Here is a 21,978-nt window from a genome sequence, read left to right as displayed (position 1 = left end):
GTCGACAGTGGGAACTTTTTACTGTGCTGCTCCACGCATATCTAATCCCCCCCTCCTGCTGCAGCCATACACCTGCTTGATTTCACATGGCGCTGGCCATGCCTTCTGCGCTGGACTTCCGTGCCATGAACATTGCATCAGACAGTTCTATAGCATCATTTCCTCATGCTTCAGTGCTGTTCTCATCCGCTCTGACAGACTGCTCACTCGCACCCTACGCAGTGCTGTCTGCGTCGACCACGCCGGTCCAACATCCACGTTGTATGAGTGATATGAGGGACTCAGATAGAGAAGTAGATGCACCTTCATTGCCACCACCAGGCCACTTACCGACTCTGCCCTGCTATCCGAGGGCAACCCAGCAATGTGTTTTGCACTGGTGGAGAACTTGTTTGAAATGCACTGGTGGAGAACTTGTTTGAAATGTACTGCATCACCAACGACAGTTCAAAATTCCTGTGCTTTATGACTCAACTGCATTGGCACACAGACCTGATCTGCAACCTCCTTCTGACACTGCTGCTAACTTTGAAGTATGATTTTGCAAAACAGACTATCATCGAGTGCCTCTCGCATTCCTCATAAGAAGTTATTCTGCGAATAATGTACGAGGAACATCTTGGCAACTGCAGCCTATCCTGGCTTTGGTGCCAGGTCTATTCGCTCACACACAAGTGCCATCAGCAGGAGATCACACAGTAGGTTGGCACTCCCATACCGGTAGCTCACCCAGCTGCGGACAGGGCCGCACTCCGGCCCCCAGACTGCTGCACCACCTGGCACCCAGCAAGTGCACTCTCTGTCCTCCAAGCTGCAGCATATCGTGCCTGTGCCAACCACCCTGGTGTACAAACCTGAAGATATAGAGGATGATCGGCTGCCTCCTCTCCCAATGTACCCTCACATTGGTACCACACCATATTCGGCACCAATGCAAAAAAGTCCTGCCCCCTGTGCAAGCATCCAAAAAGCCAATTGTCCAATAAGTCTGAACCCATGCTTACCTTCCATCCATGCCTCCATCCCGTCGAACGGTCACCTATATGTCAAAGAATCGCAACTTCCTCTTGGACACTGGTGCTGATGCCTCAATCATACTTAAATCGATGGTCACATGTCCCCTCCCATGCACACACTCTCTTCTGTGAGCTGTGAACTCATCTGCACTCTAGACCTTTGGATCCATCGAACTTCAACTCTGCCTCTCTAAAAGCCAATTCCTCCCCTGGATCTTCCAAGTGGCGGACATCACAGAACTAATCCTGGGAACTGACTTCTTATCACACCACCATCTATCTCCAAGCATTGTTTGAGGTTCTCTGATTCACCACACCATTAACTCTCACATCACGTGTGACCGTGCTCTGCCACCTACTATGAGTGTAAATGGTGTTAACTGTTTAGTGCATCAGTGCATGCCTCTTGTGAGCAGGACATGTGCAACTGTGAATCGTGTCCTGGCAGAGAGTGCTAAGACATGTGCCCTCCGCTGTGAGAACGCCATTTTGAAATATCGCATTTCATGCGCCGAGGATGTTCCAGAGGTTGCCCCTCAGTCTGCAAGATCCAGGCGGTCGCAGAGGGTGGGCTTACTGGTAGTTGGGAGCTCCAACGTCAGGCGCATAGTGGGGCCCCTTAGGGATATGGCAGCAAGAGAGAGGAAGAAAACCAAAGTGCACTCTGTGTGCATACCGGGGGGGGAGGGGGGGGGGGTCATTCCAGATGTGGAAAGGGTCCTTCCGGATGCCATGAAGGGTACAGGGTGCACCCATCTGCAGGTGGTTGCTCATGTCGGCACCAATGATGTGTGTCGCTATGGATCGGAGGAAATCCTCTCTGGCTTCCGGCGGCTATCTGATTTGGTGAAGACCGCCAGTCTCGCTAGTGGGATGAAAGCAGAGCTCACCATCTGCAGCATCGTCGACAGGACTGACTGCGGACCTTTGGTACAGAGCCGAGTGGAGGGTCTGAATCAGAGGCTGAGACGATTCTGCGACCGTGTGGGCTGCAGATTCCTCGACTTGCGCCATAGGGTGGTGGGGTTTCAGGTTCCGCTGGATAGGTCAGGAGTCCACTACACGCAGCAAGCGGCTACACGAGTAGCAGGGGTTGTGTGGCATGGACTGTGCGGTTTTTTAGGTTAGATGGCCTCGGGCAAGTACAGAAAGGGCAACAGCCTCAAAGGGTGCAGGGAAAAGTCACAATACGCAGGGACCAAGCATCAATTGGTATTGTAATTGTAAACTGTCAAAGCTGCGTTGGTAAAGTACCGGAACTTCAAGTGCTGATAGAAAGCACCGAAGCTGAAATCGTTATAGGTACAGAAAGCTGGCTGAAGCCAGAGATAAATTCTGCCGAAATTTTTACAAAGGCACAGACGGTGTTTAGAAAGGATAGATTGCATGCAACTGGAGGTGGCGTGTTTCTCGCTGTTAGTAGTAGTTTATCCTGTAGTGAAGTAGAAGTGGATAGTTCCTGTGAATTATTATTGGTGGAGGTTACACTCAACAACCAAGCTAGGTTAATAATTGGCTCCTTTTACCGACCTCCTGACTCACAGCATTAGTGGCAGAACAACTGAGAGAAAATTTGGAATACATTTCACATAAATTTTCTCAGCATGTTATAGTCTTAGGTGGAGATTTCAATTTACCAGATATAGACTGGAACACTCAGATGTTTAGGATGGGTGGTAGGGACAGAGCATCGAGTGAAATTATACTGAGTGCACTATCCGAAAATTACATTGAGCAGTTAAACAGAGAACCGACTCGTGGAGATAACATCTTGGACCTACTGATAACAAACAGACCCGAACTTTTCAACTCTGTAAGTGCAGAACAGGGAATCAGTGATCATAAGGGCGTTGCAGCATCCCTGAATATGGAAGTAAATAGGAATGTAAAAAAAGGGAGGAAGGTGTATCTGTTTAGCAAGAGTAATAGAAGTCAGATTTCAGACTACCTAACAGATCAAAACGAAAATTTCTGTTCCGACACTGACAATGTTGAGTGTTTATGGAAAAAGTTCAAGGCAATTGTAAAATGCATTTTAGACAGGTACGTGCTGAGTAAAACTGTGAGGGGCGGGAAAATCCCACCGTGGTTCAACAACAAAGTTAGGAAACTACTGCGAAAGCAAAGAGAGCTTCACTCCAAGTTTAAACGCAGCCAAAACCTCTCAGACAAACAGAAGCTAAACGATGTCAAAGTTAGCGTAAGGAGGGCTATGCGTGAAGCGTTCAGTGAATTCGAAAGTAAAATTCTATGTACCGACTTGACAGAAAATCCTAGGAAGTTCTGGTCTTATGTTAAATCAGTAAGTGGCTCGAAACAGCATATCCAGACACTTTGGGAAGATGATGGCATTGAAACAGAGGATGACACGCGTAAAGCTGAAATACTAAACACCTTTTTCCAAAGCTGTTTCACAGAGGAAGACCACACTTTAGTTCCTTCTCTAAATCCTTGCACAAATGGAAAAATGGCTGACATCAAAATAAGTGTCCAAGGAATAGAAAAGCAACTGGAATCACTCAACAGAGGAAGATCTACTGGACCTGACGGGATACCAATTCGATTCTACACAGAGTACGCGAAAGAACTTGGCCCCCTTCTAACAGCTGTGTACCGCAAGTCTCTAGAGGAACGGAAGGTTCCAAATGATTGGAAAAGAGCACAGGTAGTCCCAGTCAAGAAGGGTCATCGAACAGATGCGCAAAACTATAGGCCTTGACATCAATCTGTTGTAGAATTTTAGAACACGTTTTTTGCTCGCGTATCATGTCGTTTTTGGAAACCCAGAATCTACTCTGTAGGAGTCAACATGGATTCCAGAAACAGTGATCGTGTGAGACCCAACTCGCTTTATTTGTTCATGAGACCCAGAAAATATTAGATACAGGCTCCCAGGTAGATGCTATTTTCCTTGACTTCCGGAAGGCATTCGATACAGTTCCGCACTGTCGCCTGATAAACAAAGTAAGAGCCTACGGAATATCAGACCAGCTGTGTGGCTGGATTGAAGAGTTTTTAGCAAACAGAACACAGCATGTTGTTATCAATGGAGAGACGTCTACAGACATTAAAGTAACCTCTGGCATGCCACAGGGGAGTGTTATGGGACCATTGCTTTTCACAATATATATAAATGACCTAGTAGATAGTGTCAGAAGTTCCATGCGGCTTTTCGCAGATGATGCTGTAGTATACAGAGAAGTTGCAGCATTAGAAAATTGTAGCGAAATGCAGGAAGATGTGCAGCAGATAGGCACTTGGTGCAGGGAGTGGCAACTGACCCTTAACATAGACAAATGTAATGTATTGCGAATACATAGAAAGAAGGATCCTTTATTGTATGATTATATGATAGCGGAACAAACACTGGTAGCAGTTACTTCTGTAAAATATCTTGGAGTATGCGTACGGAACGATTTGAAGTGGAACGATCATATAAAATTAATTGTTGGTAAGGCGGGTACCAGGTTGAGATTCATTGGGAGAGTCCTTAGAAACTGTAGTCCATCAACAAAGGAGGTGGCTTACAAAACACTCGTTCGACCTATACTTGAGTATTGCTCATCAGTGTGGGATCCGTACCAGATCGGGTTGATGGAGGAGATAGAGAAGATCCAAAGGAGAGTGGCGCGTTTCGTCACAGGGTTTTTTGGTAACCGTGATAGCATTACGGAGATGTTTAGCAAACTCAAGTGGCAGACTCTGCAAGAGAGGCGCTCTGCATCGCGGTGTAGCATGCTCGCCAGGTTTCGGGAGGGTGCGTTTCTGGATGAGGTATCGAATATATTGCTTCCCCCTACTTACACCTACCAAGAAGTTCATGAGTGTAAAATTAGAGAGATTCGAGCGCGCATGGACGCTTTCCGACAGTCGTTCCTCCCGCGAACCATACGCGACTGGAACAGAAAAGGGAGGTAATGACAGTGGCACGTAAAGTGCCCTCCGCCACACACCGTTGGGTGGTTTGCGGAGTACAAATGTAAATGTAGATGAGCCTGCATGATCACTGCCCCCATCAATTCACACCGCTCGACAGCGTCCACACCCATACCTTAATCTGCCACACCTGACAGCTCTGCCAACAACAGCGCACAGGTCAGCAAGCCCACACCTATCTCGTGTGACTCCAGTCTCAACCACACAGTGTTACCCCCCACTTTCCCTGCCCCCATCAAGTGTGTTCCACTCAATGTCTCTCTCACCTGTTTCACAAACTTACAGTCGCACGCCTCATGACATTCCAGCTATCCATTCCCTGACCATCCCCACCACCTCCACATGCATGCACGCTTAGTGTGTTGATAAACATTCCCCCCCTCTTGCACTTCCTCGTATGTCTCGCTCCTTAGCTCCATGCGTGCCAGCAGCATCGCTTCTGCTGAGCTCACCTCTCTTGTGCACTACGGACAATAGACAGCCTCTGCACGCACCGCTCGCACCTGCCGCATACTCAGCACTCGCAAACTGCCGTACACGCCAGCATAAACATAAGAAATATATGACTTTTTTGCTGCCATTCCCCTCTTGAGCAGACAACTATGCTGCTTCCAAGCCATGCGCCCCTAATAAATCAACCAACACCACACCCTGCCCATGCGCAGTCATCGAAAATACAGTTTCCTCCTTCATGAATGGAACTGCTTATTGCCTCATCATGTCCGAGGGCCCACATAATCGCCACAAGGCTCGCTGCCTTAACTCACTCAGGTTACACTCGGATCGCCAGCAAATATGGGAACTTCTTGAGGCAGCCATTTTACAGCCCTCCGATAGTAAATGGTCGTCACCCGTACACCTCATCCCTAAACTGCATGGCTCCTTTCATAGGTGATGCAATTACAGATGCTTGAATGCAAGAACTGTGATGGACAATTATCTTATACCGAACATTTCTGACTCCACTTACCTTCTCTCGGGTGCTACAATTTTCAGCATACTGGATTGCAAACACGCTCATCACCAAATGGCAGTTGCACCCAAAGACATTCTGAATACGACAATCATAGCCCCCCCTCCCCCACATCAGGTTGTACCAATACCATTTCATGCCATTCAGGTTAAAAAATGCCACCCAAATGTGACTCTCTCTCTTGCTCCATTTCTTATTGACTCTTTCTTGCTCCAGTCTGACTTCTGTTTCGTATATCTTGACAATATCCTGATCTTCAGCAAATCTGCACAACAACACGAATGCCACATCATGATAGTAAAGGATACTCTCTCATCAAACGGAGTTTAGATCAACACTGACAAACAGCAACTACACCATCAATCTGTCCAATTCTTGGGAATACAGTCTTGGCTGCTGGTATACACCCCCCCTGAATCGTAGGTGCAGTCAGTCTTATCCATGATACTCCCTACCACATACAAAGAGCTACATCGGTTCCTGGAAACAATAAACTACTACTGTCATCATTTGCCTGCAATAATCAACAACGAGGCCATCGTCACTAACACTCTTGCAAACTTGAGGGACGGTCCTGTTCCGTGGACAGAACCAATGTACACAGCCTTCGAGGCCCTGAAAGACTCTCTCCCACGAGCCATCATCATCACTCATCCATTCTCAGCTGGTGAACTCTTCATCGCCATGGATGCCAATGACGCCATTGTAGGTGTGGTCCTACAATAACACGACAATGACATGGTCATGCCACTTCACTTCAGTTCTTTTCGAAGAAAGTTTCACATGCCCAATGGAAATACTCAGCCTTCGACTGCAAACTTTTAGCAGTTTATGAGGTGGTGAAACACTTCTGCTCTGATGTCAAGGGCCGACTTTCCTACATCCTGAACAACCATAAACCAGTAGCAGATGCCATATGCCACCCTCCTCCCGCCCCCCCTCCGTCGCTTTTGGTATTTCAATTTCATTTTTCAGTTTTCTAATGACGTCTGCCATATCAGAGGTACCGACATCATTGTAGATGTCCTTTCCCACATTAGCAGCGTCTCAACGGTTGTTGACCTTTCTGATCTTGTGTCCCTACAAAACCAGAATGAGGATACACAGCAACTTCTAAACAGCGACTCGACTTCGCTGTCTTTCACCAAAGCAAAATATGCCAGCATCTGAGAGGAAGTCTGGTGTGACTCTTCCACTGGCACCCTCCGACCCCTCATCCTCACCCCCTTCCACCATTCAGTGTTTGACACACTACATTCTATAGCACGCCCCAGAATTACGTCATCAATACGTCTCGTGTCCGAATGATTCATGTGGTGAGACCTTTAGCGCAATTGTTAGACCTGGGCCCAGAACTGCATCACCTGCCAGTGGAACAAAGTCACCAGCCACACTTTCACCATGTACACCTGGACCTCATTGGCCTCCTTCCCCCTCTCAGAAGGCTTCTGTTACGTTCTTTCTTCCATCAATCGTTTATCTCTGTGGGTAGAGGCTGTACCTCTCACCAACATAACTGCCGAAACTGTGGCTAAGGTTCAAATGGTTCAAATGGCTCTGAGCACTATGGGACTTAACATCTGCGGTCATCAGTCCCCTAGAACTTAGAACTACTTAAACCTAACTAACCTAAGGACATCACACACATCCATGCCCGAGGCAGGATTCGAACCTGCGACCGTAGCAGTCGCGCGGCTCCGGACTGGGCGCCTAGAACCGCGAGACCACCGTGGCCGGCTGTGGCTAAGGTTTTTGTTTCTTCCTGAGTTTCCCACTTTGGCTGCCCCGCTACCATCACCACTGACCAGAGCCAGCAGTTTGAATCAGTACACTTCACCCAACTCGGCCAGCTGCGTGGTATCAGCAAATGTCACATGACTGCTTACCACCCCCAAGCAAATGGACTGGTAGAACGGTGGCATTACACTTTCAAGACAGCACTGCAGTGTCATTACAGTCTTTGGACCGAGGCCATCCCGTGGGTACTACTCAGCCTCTGGTCATACAAACCAGATGTCGAGGCCACCACAAGTGAGTTCGTCTATGATGTAAACCCTGTCCTCCCTGGGGAGCTGTTACAACCTACCTCACCTGACAATCTCACCCCCCTTCCCGACTTTGTAAGCCAGATCTGAACACATTTTGCAAACATTTCCCTGTCATGCCATAGCCCCCTCCCCCTGCTCACACATGCCCTCCGATCTCTTCTCATGCAAGTTTGTTTTTCTCTGCTACCATGCCATCTGGGTCCCACTCACCCCATCTTATTCATGCCCATATGAGGTCATAAACTGCCCTCCTAACACAATGGACATCCAGGTTAAAGGTTCGCCACTCACTGTTTCTCTCCACTGCGTGCAACTGGCACAAACTGACCCAGTGTCTTTCACGACTGACAGCATTATGCAGTCTCCCAGCACTGAGGACTCTCACTCAAGCTATGACCCTTCAGAGCTGCCGCTGCAGCCCTCACCCAAACATGCATCTGTGCCACCATTCCTCAGGTTCTCACCTTCTCTCTCTACCTCCTCCCCCCTACCCCATCTAGTGGTTCTGCAATCCAACATTCCGTCTGAACATGTGGAGGATGTGACCATCCTCATCGGTGACAACCGCATCTTCACCCTGCTGAAAGACAACTCGCTCCACCTGACTGGGGACCCGTTTTATCAGTCAATCGCTGGCTTCCGTCCGATCCCATGCAGGGTCGACCACATCCTCCTCTGAGCTACAGTAATCCCCTAGGAAGGGATACAGTTCGATTGCTGCCAGCCGATCATGCGGGGGACACACAGGCCAATGCCTTGTTCATCCACACCACCTACCGGAGTTCCACGTCGACCTCCCAGCGTGGTCCCTGCCACAACAACTTCCAGCGATGGACATCCTCTTCACACCACTGCCATCACCCTCAATCACTCCGTCGTCAGACATGCCCATCTTCCACTGGGGGGGGGGGGGGGCTGTGTTGTTGTTGTGTCGACAAGTACGAATGACATATCTCTGCCATCGCAAGTTCTTCAACTCTGTAAACTAACGGCCCACGCCATCTTGCCAGGGCAGTTAGCTATGTGATTTGTTGTAATGTGTATGTCTGTATGAAATACATCGAGTCCTACAGAAATGTGTATGTTTCCTTGGCTACAACCCAACCGAAATCCTACAATCTCATGCACTTTGGGACTACCCTACTTACAAGTATGACTGACAATTATAAATAATTTAAGTTATGACAAATTATTAAAAACTGTAATTGGTGACTTAATCAATTAGTAAAATATGTCATCTTGTTCATAAAAGTTATGGCAACAAAAGTATAATGCCAAAGTTCAGAATCTAAAAGGTATAGAGACAAAATCTGCAATGAAAAATTATGATGTTGTGGTAATGCAATGTTAATTATTTTCTAAGTTAATTAGTTTTATGAAAATTGGATATGTTATTCAACAGTTGGAATACCAGTCTTTCTAATGTTGTATATCAATTCAGCTAAATATGCAGATTAGTGCACCAAAAATTTCTCAGGGCAACTGTAATGTAACTTTCTATTAGCCCTACCTTTTGATTACCAAAGCACTCATGAAAAACATAGACACTATGAGAATCAGCAAATTAAAAATAATAACCTAAATAATAAACATAAATGGATTTCAGTCTGGATAACATATTGAAATATATGCATATGCCACATATAAATTACATATGAAGCTGTACCAAGATATGATAAAACTCAGAAAAAATTAATTGTTACCAAGAGTTGTAATCTTAACTTCCAACTTGATATGTCTCAAGTATTCTTTTGCATCAGTTTTGGTGAATTAGATAGAGATGAAACGTAGTTAAAGAGAATGTTTATGCAGGTGTATGTAGTACAGCCAACTGGTCTGATTTTACAAATATAATTAGCAGAAATAATTGATAATGTGGACAGTAGGTCAAAAACACTACAGTATTTGCATTTGCCTTCAACAAAGGGTAGTTTTTACAATTGTTAGAATAAATGTAAACTGGTTCTACAGACAATGGCAACCACTGATCATGAGTAGGTACTAATTATCATTAACTACAGATCACTTATTCTCATACAAGTGTAACATCTCAAGAATGGAAAGATTTAAATGTTCTCACTCAACAGCTGGATGGGTTTACTATGTGATATAATTGGTAAACACTCAAGTAATTACCATGTGTACACCAAGTTTATCAAACTCTCGTAAAAATGACAGTGTGCACACACAAGCACACACGTGCATTCACGCGTGCATACACACACACACACACACACACACACACACACACACACACACACATATATATATATATATATTCACTCACTTTCATTCATGTCTTCAAATCGTTGAGACTGAAATTGTCTCACTTTCCTGCTCTGTGAAAGAATTTCATTTAACAGCTAACGGTCTACTGTTATTTTGGAGTTACATGTTTAATAAAATTATTAATACCTTTAAGTCACTTGAGGCTCCTGAAGTTATTTTATCAGGACCAAAGATGAGCTCTTCAGCTGCTCGACCACCCATCAGCATATCCAACACAGCCATTAACTGTGACTTTGTAACATAGTAGCTCTCTTTTTCTGGCATGTATGCAGTCTAGACAAAGTATTTACATAGCGCTATATGTAAAAAATGTATGTACATCTAAGACATTGTCTAATCAAACAGTATTGAAGATGCCATTATACACTGATCAGCTAGAACATTATGACTACTGACATGCTATCAATAAAAACCTATCTAGGTGATAGCAGCATTGCCTGGTGATGAATGACTGCTAGTCAGACATACACACAAAGCATACAGTATCAGTGAGGGTGTTATCAATGTGTAGAATGGGCAAGGTGTGTCATCTATCTGAGTTTCACTGAGGGCAATTGTGATGACATGGAGCCTCGGAACATGCATTTCAGAAACTGCCCAACTTGTCAGGTGTTTGAGGAGTGTTGTGGTGAGTGTCTTCAATATATGGTGCAACCCAGATGAAAGCATGTCAGGACACAGTGGGCTTGGGCAGCCACTCCTCATTACATACATCGGATATTGTAGGCTGGGCAGAATGGCAAAACATGACTGGTGGTGAACTGTGGCAGAACTAACATCAGATTTTAACTCTGGGCAGATTACAAATTTATCTTAACACACAGTGCACGAAACACTCCGAACAATGGGCCTCCACAATCGGCGATCCATGCATGTGCCAATAGTAACACTACGACATCGGCAGCTACAAGTGAAATGAGCACATGACCATCGGCACTGGATGTTGACACAGAGGCAGAGCATTGTGTGGTCTGATGAATCCCAATACCTTCTTCATCATGCAGATGGGAGGGCACGAATCCCTTGCCTTCCAGGGGAACAGCTCCTTTGACACATGTACCATGGGGTGGAGACAAGCTGGTGGCATCTCCATTATGCTCTGGGGAACATTCATGTGGGCATCCATGGGTCTACTGGAGCTTGTGCAAGACAATTTTGATGGCCAAGGAGCATCATACACTAGTTGCAGACGACGAACAACCCTTCATGATGCTCATGTTTCCCGACAGCAGTGGCACTTTTCAGCAAGGCCTCACAGTGTCACGAGTGTGGCAGAGTGGTTTAAGGAACGCAGTGGCAAGTTCCAGTTGATGCTTTGGCCCCAAAATCTGCCAGATTTGAACCTGATTGAACACATCTGGGATGTGGAGTCACAGCTCATCGACCCCCTTCCCGGAATTTATGGGAATTACGTAACCTGTGTGCAGAAATGATGCCTACTCTCTCCAATGACCTCCTAGGCCACACTTCTTACATGCCATGATCCATTACCACTGTCATCCATGCCAAAAGTGGACACACCGACTATTAGGTAGGTGGTCATAATGTTTTGGCTGATCAGTGAACTTAACAATGTTGTTTGTCTGGTATGACAAACAATGGGCACGTCTTTTTTAACTTTCTTGAAGATCTATGAAAAATCTTGACCAAGAAGGGTGATTTAAGTTAACTATTTTATGTTATACTGAAAATTTAGCACATAATTTCTTGAATTGTCAGCATTATAGAACTTACATGGCCAAGAGATGAACCACGTTGAATAATAGTCACTTTATGCAGTGGATGTGAATCTTTGGTATAAAAAGCAACAATTGCATGACCACCTTCATGATAAGCTGTTATTGTATTTGTTTCCTCATCAGGTATTCTCGATTTTCTTTCAGGACCTAGTATGAAATTAAAATAATGACAAATTCAGAGTGCAAGGAAATGTCTCATCCAATACTTAACTGCTACTGATTTACAGCAAACTGTGTAGACATTTGAAATACACAAGTTAAATATATTTAAATAACCTTCTTGGGTGAAATCTTGGGAAAGTCACAAATTCTACCAATTTAAGTTGCTAGACTGTGCTCATTGTATGCAGTATGTTAATAAAACCGGGAGGATATTCAAGTGGTACTTATGAAAAAAAAATATTCGGATCCCGGGCTGCAAGGTCTAGGCTAGTTTTAAACAAATTAGGAGCCACTACACCAGGACCTCAACAATGATACCTGCTGTAATAATCTTTAGAGCTGAATTTGCTGACATAGCATTTAATCCATAAACAATATCCCTGTTATTTTCTAGATATCCCTGTTATTTTCTAGATATGTACAAAGGAAGGAAGTCATAAAAAATAGCAAATAGTAATAGCACAGAAAATGATAAGAAATCATAAACTTCCTTCTTCTCCTAATATAGTCGGCCAGAGTGGCCGTGCAGTTCTAGGCGCTACAGTCTGGAACCGCGAGACCGCTACGGTCGCAGGTTCGAATCCTGCCTGGGGCATGGATGTGTGTGTTGTTCTTAGGTTAGTTAGGTTTAAGTAGTTCTTTCTAGGGGACTGATGACCTCAGAAGTTGAGTCCCATAGTGCTCAGAGCCATTTGAACCATTTTTTTTTCTCCTAATATACTTTGCAGTTAGTGTCGGAATGATAGCTGATGTTTTGTTTGATCATTTTAAAAATTACTCACTTCTTCCATTCTCCATCCACCCTCTTTAATTTTGGATCAAAGTATTACAAGTTTGGAGAATCATATGAATGTTTTTCATGCTTTTGTTATAAAGGATTATAACTGCAAGAGTGAAAGAATCGAGGGATGCATTTTATTTTTAATAGAAATACAAAGTAATATTTGTCGTATCTACTAGTGTTATGCTTGGATTTAGTGATTTTCTTGTGGTTCATCCAAATCTGTTCATCTTCAGATACTCACATGATAAGAGATATGCAAGATAGAGCAGTAATCTACTGTTGTGTTCACTGTTTCAACTCTTCTTACAGTTGTGATGATATGGACAGAAAGACTGGCTGATCCCAATGAGATGAACATGTGAAGATCTAATACTCCAAATGTGCTAAATATCTTTTTTTTCACAATTGATTTTATTCACTGTAAAGGCTCTACAATCATGTGACTATATTACACTAAAAGCGCTTCGTCATTATGACAAAGGTAACGAATTATAACAGTGATGAACAGACTGAACATGTTTGGCAATTAGTGTTGAATACATCAGTTTAATGCTCAAACGTAATAGTTAACATATTATTTGTCATTTTGTGGACGTAACACTTGGACATAAGCAATCGATCTGTAACAAGTATTGTTTGTTACAACTCTTACACACCCCGATATGTTAAACTTACACCAGCTTTCATATTACAACTTCTGTGTTCATGCTCATAACAACAGTGAGGCAATAATGTAATTTTCACATGAAGGTGAAGTGTCTCAAGGAGCTAACAACATAGCATCATGTCTATTCCATGTTCTGAATTGCACTACAATTACCATCATTGTATCTGGTAACAAAAGGATACTTGCAATTTGCAGTGAGAACTACTGTGGACAAAACAAAAACTGTGTACTTTTATATGTGTATAAGTTCATAGTGCCGTGTGCCCTATTTGACTGCATGTAACGTAAGTATCTGGTTTCAGACCACAGTTTCATATCCTGTGATAGAAATTTTGCCTTAATACAAAAGTGCAAGACGGTAGTTAAGTGTTAGATACCTGATGATTTACAAGAAGTAGTTACTCCAGTGTGCCCTTCTTTACCATTCAACATCCTCATAATGGAAGAAATGGATTTTATTGACTGCTGCTGATAAAGTCATCAACATAACATAGCTAACCATCAGTTATGCTACACAAACTAAAATCATGTCACATAGAATAATGCACATAAAAAGGACATTCAGCCACAATGAACAGTGGGAAAATATAAACATCCTAAAGAAAGGCAAAACTGTTGGAGATTTCATTCACACAAAACTTTCAGTAGTGCAAAACATTTCACGACTGTCCACTGAAAAAAAGGACTTGCTTGCTATTGTACCATTTATACCACACCACTATCAGCAGTTTTTTAGTGATTTAAGTAATGATGCTGCAAGGGGATGATTTTTGTTTTGTGTTGTTTACATGTCATAAGATATTTATTCCATGGTACATTTTGTCAACCATTATAGCAGATATCTCTGTGGGACTTAGCCCATTTAGTCAGAATGAGGTAATGTATAAGACACCTTCCACACACAAGTTTTTAATCTTATTTTTCTGGTCGATTCAATGTGATTTTCTCGCACCTTGCAGTTGAGTTTATATTTCCTAGATGATAATAAATGTTTAATACTATAGAAACGTGCACGCTAATTTTGTACTTCATACAAATCTGTATTTTTATAACAATGAAAACAATTAACTCATCATCATCATCTTGGACAGTTTCCAGCCTCTGGCTGGGTCTGTATGGAACATAAGCGTCTCCATCGTCTTCTGTCTTGCCACCATCTCTCCGTCTTCACCTCAGTCCAGTCTTCTCCTTTCTTCTGGACGCATTCCTCTACTCCTTTCAGCCATCAGTCTCTCAGTCTTCCTCTTGGTCTCTTTCCTTCCAGTTTCATCTCGTGTATCCTCCTGGGTATCCTCTTCTTCTCCAGTCATTGACTCACCTCGGAAGATGTTGCCCACAGTTGGTAACAAAACATCAGGAAGTAGAAGTCTTATAGATTGACCATGGCCTCTCAGTCTGGAAGTTTTAACTAATAAAGATGCCGGTTGTGAAAGCCTACACATTACAATTAGCCCCCAAACAAATGGGAAGCTATGATGTACCATAATTCAGCTGTACATAAAAAAAATCCATTATAGGTTGTTGTCAGTAGTAAAACTGGCATTAATCACCAGTTCATGAATGTCGAATTGGGGCATGGTGTAACAAGACCTGGTATAAAAAATAATTACAGCCATTAAAATTAATGGTTAAAGCATGTAAAAATTTTAACAATCTTCATGGTATGTAATATCTGCAGTTTCTACAAAAGTAAGTAATAGCAACCTAACAAAGTATTAATGCATTTAAGAATCACTCACAATTAAGCAGATGTTAAAACAGGAAATGTTTGCTATCGTAAAGTTTAGCAACCAGGCTTACAGTCATTGGACATTTTATTGTTAATAATGCAAGATTTTTTATTCTAGTGTGCATGCATTTTCATGTAGGCAATGACTCACTGAAGTCAGAACTATGAGTTGATCAGTGTTAGAGAAGTGGCATCATGTGGAATAGTAATGAATACAAAATTTAAGATGACAGTGGACAATTAGTAATTCAGGGGCAATGTGATGAAAGTGATGACAGTAATTGGAAATATGGTGATGAGGAATTACTAAAACAGTAGTGTTTCAGTTATGAGTGATGAATATTTATCAATATGAGCTTCTAGTACAACACTACCAGTCCATAGCATTGGCATAACGAACAGTCATCATTTTCACATTTGCTTTATCATGAGTGATTGTTAAATGTATAAGTACTTTGGCGCAGGTTGTTATTATTTACTTTTGTGAAACCCACAGATGTTACACACCATAAGCATTGTTAAACTTTTTACATGCTTTAGCCATAAATTTTTAATGGCTGTAATTCACCATACAGAAGAGATGCTGAGTTGCAGACAGGGACAACAAAAAGACTGTCACAAAATAAGCTTTCTGCCAACAAGACCTTTGTCAAAAATAGACAACTGACACACATTCACACTCAAGAAAATGCAACTCACACATACATGACTACGGTCTCTAGCAGCTGAAGCCAGTCTGGCTTGTGTGTGTGTGTGTGTGTGTGTGTGTGTGTGTGTGTGTGTGTGTGTGTGCGCCTGTCATCTGTTTTTGACACAGGCCTTGTTGGTCGAAAGCTTATTTTGTGACAGACATTTGGTTGTGCGGATCTGCAATGGAACAAAGGACTGATTGGAGTACCAGCAGGTAAACCTCAACATTCCCTGTTACAGTTTTGTGGAAAATTGTTCCAGCTAAATTGGTTTCAAAAATTACATTAATAATCAATGGCCAAATTTTGCTCAGCTGTTTATTGATGACTCTTAATATTGACATATTTCAGGAGTAGGGTGAGCATTCTTTTTGCCCTGAAGCAGAAATATCCATAGCCCTCACATTGTTCTGTTTTTACTATGGATGTGATAACAATACAGCAGGTCATCATTCAGAGAAATTTTATGAGAAATTCTAGTGAACAAAATAAGAGGTATGGGAATCTCCTTTCATTGGGTCCCAGCTGAGTTAGCTCTGGCTGACAATGAGAGGCAGGCCTAGTGACTAAGGAAACAAGTGTCACAGGTCCTATGAAGAACACCGCTCTAGTACCCTTAGATTTCAAGATTTGTTTACAAACACTGGCTGATGAAGAATGAAAAACAGCTTGTGTCTTTCAGTCTGCCATTAATGTAGTGTTACACTAGAATTTAGTCCCAAATGGGAGTGCATTGTCTTTCTAAGATATCATTAGCAGAACACAGTATGATTGTGTGCTGGGTTCTACTTTTGGGCTTGCTGCAGATTATATGACTATGGTGACGCAATGATAACTACTTACCTCATGGCAGCTTTCGCATTTATTTTTTAGTTTTCCAGCATTCTCTGGGTTGAAGTCCCACAACTTCAAAATCAGAAGATTTCTGCCATCTTGGCTACCCTCAAGGGCAAAGTTGAAGCTTTGGAAGCCCCCCACCCCCAGCACCATCTGCTGCATCTGTCACCATCTGCTGGCGCCCACCATCATGTGCTGCCATCCGTCCATCTGTCCGTCACTGCCGCATCTCCATCTTAGTTCTCACCTTCGCCTGTTCTGTGTCATCTCACCGCTACTTGCTTCCCTACCTCAGTGACATACATTGCCGGTAGGCTCATTCCATTTCAACATGGACACTTCTACCACCACTATCATCTACACATCCCTTCTTCTGCCCTCACCTTCACTTCATGGAGTGCCTCCTACAGCCCCCCTCCTTATGCCCAGCATCCCCTTGTTATTGTTTTTATTGTTTCTTCCCCCTCCATCTCCTCCTCCCTCTTGTATCACCACATTTATCAGCCTGCCACCACTCTCACCGCTGCTCCCACCACTCATCCCAATGCATTCCTCCCCCTCCCGTCACAGTTGCCATCCAACGCCAGCACCTCCTTCACCTGCCTGCTGGGCCACAGTCATCACCCCACGCTTTGTATTGACACCACCTCCCATTGGAACCACAACACTCCAGGCAGGGCCTGCCTCCCATCACCCCCCACTCCAGCCTATTCCTGACCGTTCTTCCCAGGTTGCCCTCACTAGAAACCCCAAAAACAACGTAGTATCAAGCCTGCTCCTGTCCCCACCACCAAAAAACCAGCAACGACCCTCACTCCTTCATGCCCACCTCTCAAGGACACCACCTCTATTTTCATATCCCCACCTCCCCCCATGCATACCTTCATCATCTCCTACCCCAACCCCAACCCCAAGTCCCTTGACGCCTGCGCCCTCACCTTGGAAATTCGCAAATACTTCCACAATGCCCCCATTTCCCAACTCATTCCCCACAAGGACTCCATACTTATCAAATACCTCAATCTCTCCCTCCACACTGACCTCCTAAAAAAGATCTCCTGTGCTACCTTTGGTCTTCATTCCACCTTTACACCCTTCCTTATCCCGTCTTTTCCCTTCTCCCTGCCAGACTCAACATCCTCACTGTCTGCCATCAGTCACCACTTTGATCACAAAGCTCGCCTGTAATCAGACACACTCCTTTTTTTAGAAGTAGCCGATTGCAGGATTAATCTCAAATCTTGAGTAGGTGAACATTATTTGGGCTGTTTCAATAAAATAAATTCATATGATTTTGTATGCGATGTACTTTGTTTCAGACTGAGAATGTATAAAAAGAAATTAAGTTGTTGCAATCAATACACCAATACTGGCATGCTTAAAATTCATATTATTAATTGCACAATCTAGTGCTGATTATTAAATTTATTTCTGGATTCATTTATAAAATGATGTTATATCTTGATGATGATTCTTCTTTTGTCAAGAAAGTTTGTAAACTCTTTTTCTTTGTAGACTCTTTGGAATATTGTGAGTACCATAGAATGTAAGTAGTAGTGAGTATGCCCTTGATATAGACAGACATATTTACAAGATTGACACTAAAAATGTAATTTGGAATATTAAGTGAAAATTGTAAAGATGGTGCGATATTTAATAGTGTGACACAGAATAAAATTCAAGAAATATACAGGCAAACCTTCGTTAGTTATTTGGTCATCAGGAACCCACAACGTTAAATCAAAATTTCAGCAGCAAGAATGTACCTCTAGATGCAAGAATGGGAGCCAACAACAAGAAGAGAAAATGAAAATAAGTAAAAAATTTCTTTTTTGTATATCTTATGCCTGTCAAAGCTTTTGAAACTAAGGAAGACACTAAGAAAAATTTAATAGTGATGTGTGGGAGGGTAACACTAAAAGTGTGGGCATCAGCCATGATCTGTTGACAGATAACGAAGTTTCGTCTGTTGCAGAAGAAGGAAAAAAAAAGAGATTTGTATCGTTTGAGTTTACATACTAATGAAGACCCAATCACATGACGAAAGAAGACCTGAGAGCTGCCCAACAAAGTCATATCAACAGTGGCGAGATATCAACAATGACAGACCGGATGATTTGAAAGAGGACTTTACAACTACAATGAGGGACATCAATAGCAAAAATCATAAGTACAGACTATTTGTGAAATTAATATTTTTGGTGGACTCGTGTGACTGCTAGGAACATGAATAGAGTTGAGGATAGTGGTGATGAAGTGAAAGTTGTGGGACACAGCCTAGACAGGTTTGAATCGAGTTAAAGCCTAGTTAGCTGAGAAACAGTTAAAACTGATGTCATGCAGTTGATTTTGGCAAAATAAGAGTGCAGTTACTGATCAGTTAATGGAAATATGAACTGAAAACAATGATAAAATGGACAGGGTACAATACCAAAAGGACCAACTTAGTAATCAAGTTTTGGAGCTAAAAGTGGGTTGTCAGATGGATTAAAAACTGTGAAGGAAAAAGCCAATTAATTAAAAAATAAATTTATTGTTTTGGAGAATGAGTTTGAGGCCCAATCTGCACAACAAACGAAGAATGTTGATGATGTCAGAGTTGAACAGAAAGCCATAGCAGTAAAAATGGAACAGAACTTTAGTAGTTTAGATCAAAAAAATTTAAATCTTGAAAACAGTATGCTAACTAATGTAAATGTTGTAGATCAAAAAATTTCAGTAGTTCAGGAAAATTTCATTCACAAAAGTCTTTATTCAAACAATGGTACCACGTGGTCTAACATTCGAATAAAAAGTTTTCCATCAAACTATTTACATCCAGTGTATTTTCTACACCACTGTAAAGATAGTTTTGTGTCAGGCATGAGTGATGACCAAAAGATTAAATTTGTTAAAAGATTTCTTTAAGGCAAAGCTCTATCTTGGATAAACCTAAATTTAAGGCAGTGGAAGGAATACCAAAGTTTTGAAAAAAGTTTTTAAATAAATTTTTGTCAGAAGCTGAACAAGGGAGAATTAAAAGTGAATTTCTGAATGGTCAAAATTATAGGAATAGGGATGGTACACTGACAATGTTTTGTAAGAATCAACTTAAGAAATTATTACACCTTGACAGGCCATTTGACAAAATGACATTGACTGATGCATTAAAAAGAGATTGCCAGAGTGACTGCAGTGGGATTTAGTATACAGACCTGACAATTGCCTAGAACAATTTTTACAACATGTTGACAGGCTGGATAGAGCAGTAGAAAGAAGCATGTACCACACTAATCAAAATAATAGAGAAATCCAATGGTAATAACTACAGAAACAGAGGTAATGGTAATTTCTGTCAGGGTCAAAATCGTAATAGAGACAGAAACTCCAAACATCAGCAGAATAGGAACAACGGGGATAACCATGGGCAATTTAATAAGACAAACAATCACAGAGCTAACTATTCGGGAAACAACAGTCCGCCTCAATGAAGGTCCACAGTGCTGAGGTGAGGAAACACAACAAGTATAGGACCCCCAATTTACACTTACATTTAGACAATAATGACAGTATTATTAATGTGGCACAGGTATCGGAAGTTGGACAGAGGGAACATTAGATTTCTCACTTACATTTTTATCAAAAGTTTTGGAATACTATATTTAGTTATAGAGATGCAGATACTAATCACAAACCAGAATGTGAGAGTAATGAGAATTTTGATGTAGTGTGTACTAATGATTTCTTCTCTTGCTCATAAAACAGTGTTATAGATTCATGTAAAACAGGTGATGACTGTATTGGATCTGAATTAGGTAGTATTTTAGATGTAGATGTGAATGAGAGCTGTGAAATGACTGAGATTGGTAAGTCTGAGACTGATAGCTTATTGCAAATGAATGTAGGTGGGTGTGTGACTTTAATAGTGATGAGTCTTGCACTGTTAATGCTGTTGTTTATGATGAGGTAATTTTGTTGGAGGAATATGATAATGACAATGATGGTGACAATGAGTATCAGGTTTTTGTGGAGTTTAAGAGTAATGAAGTTTCAGAGTTATTTGTGAATACAGGTAAGGTAAGTGATGTTTGTTGTGATGTAAGTGAGAGACATGGAATACCAGTCCAGTCAAAGCACTTTTTCATTAATGTCATGCAGAGTAATGATCCAAACAGTAAAGGTGAATTATCTGTAAGCTTAGACAATAAAGATGAAAACTTAGCTGTGGCCAGTCAAAATATGTGTCCAACTTGGCAGAATGAAATGAGAGAAGATATAAGTAGGAAACATAATTCTGAAGGTGCTATATTTTGTGTGATGTTAATTGTGCTATGAAAATCATTCAGTGTTTCAATGTTTATCTGACAACTTGTGCAATCAAAGTAATGCTACGATACCAGTAAAGTTGATAAAACTCTGCAAAAACAGTGTGGATGTAGCATTTGATGAAACTGAAAGCGATCTCTTGCATAAAGTGTCTAATAACAGAGACAATGATTCAGATGTCCTTACATGAAGATTAAGATTGATCAGTGGGAAGGAAACTGTTTGATTGATACTGGTAGCCCAATTTGTGTTATATCCAAACAATTTAGAGACACGGTTAAATATAGTAAGAATTTTGCGGAAATGCCCATTGTAGGTGTAAAGATAAGAGGAGCTAAGGGTAAGCAAAGAAATTACTAAATCTCAGGTACTTTTAACATTTAGTATAGAAGGCAAAACCTTTGAACATGGATTCTTAGTGATCTGCAGCCTGGAAGAAATACAATTCTTGGTATAGATTGATTAGTGAAAGTTGAGGCTTGTTTTGGATGGAATGCTAAAGAATTGTTTATCCTGGATCCTAAAAAGTAATACAGGGTTATTACAAATGACTGAAGCGATTTCACAGCTCTACAATAACTTTGTTATTTGAGATATTTTCACAATGCTTTGCACACACATACAAAAACTCACGAAGTTTTTTTAGGCATTCACAAATGTTCCATATGTGCCCCTTTAGTGATTCGGCAGACATCAAGCCGATAATCAAGTTCCTCCCACACTTGGTTCAGCATGTCCCCATCAATGAGTTCGAAAGCATCGTTGATGCGAGCTCGCAGTTCTGGCACATTTCTTGGTAGAGGA

General features: G+C 42.1%; 1 protein-coding gene across 1 annotated transcript in view; it reads right to left on the bottom strand.

The window, feature by feature from the left end:
- The window catches only part of LOC126092557 (ATP-dependent zinc metalloprotease YME1L-like), a 220,348-nt gene that overhangs the window by 32,377 nt on the left and 165,993 nt on the right, over positions 1 to 21,978 (bottom strand). The window contains exons 9-10 of the mRNA XM_049908222.1: positions 11,997 to 12,148; positions 10,389 to 10,535 (exon numbers count right to left, since the gene is read on the bottom strand). Of these exons, the coding sequence (XP_049764179.1) occupies positions 10,389 to 10,535; positions 11,997 to 12,148 (299 nt within the window). The remainder of the gene's footprint in view (positions 1 to 10,388; positions 10,536 to 11,996; positions 12,149 to 21,978) is intronic.

This window comes from Schistocerca cancellata, chromosome 1, assembly GCF_023864275.1.
Source record: "Schistocerca cancellata isolate TAMUIC-IGC-003103 chromosome 1, iqSchCanc2.1, whole genome shotgun sequence".
Lineage (NCBI taxonomy): Eukaryota > Metazoa > Arthropoda > Insecta > Orthoptera > Acrididae > Schistocerca > Schistocerca cancellata.
This window is presented reverse-complemented; position numbering and strand designations above follow the sequence as displayed.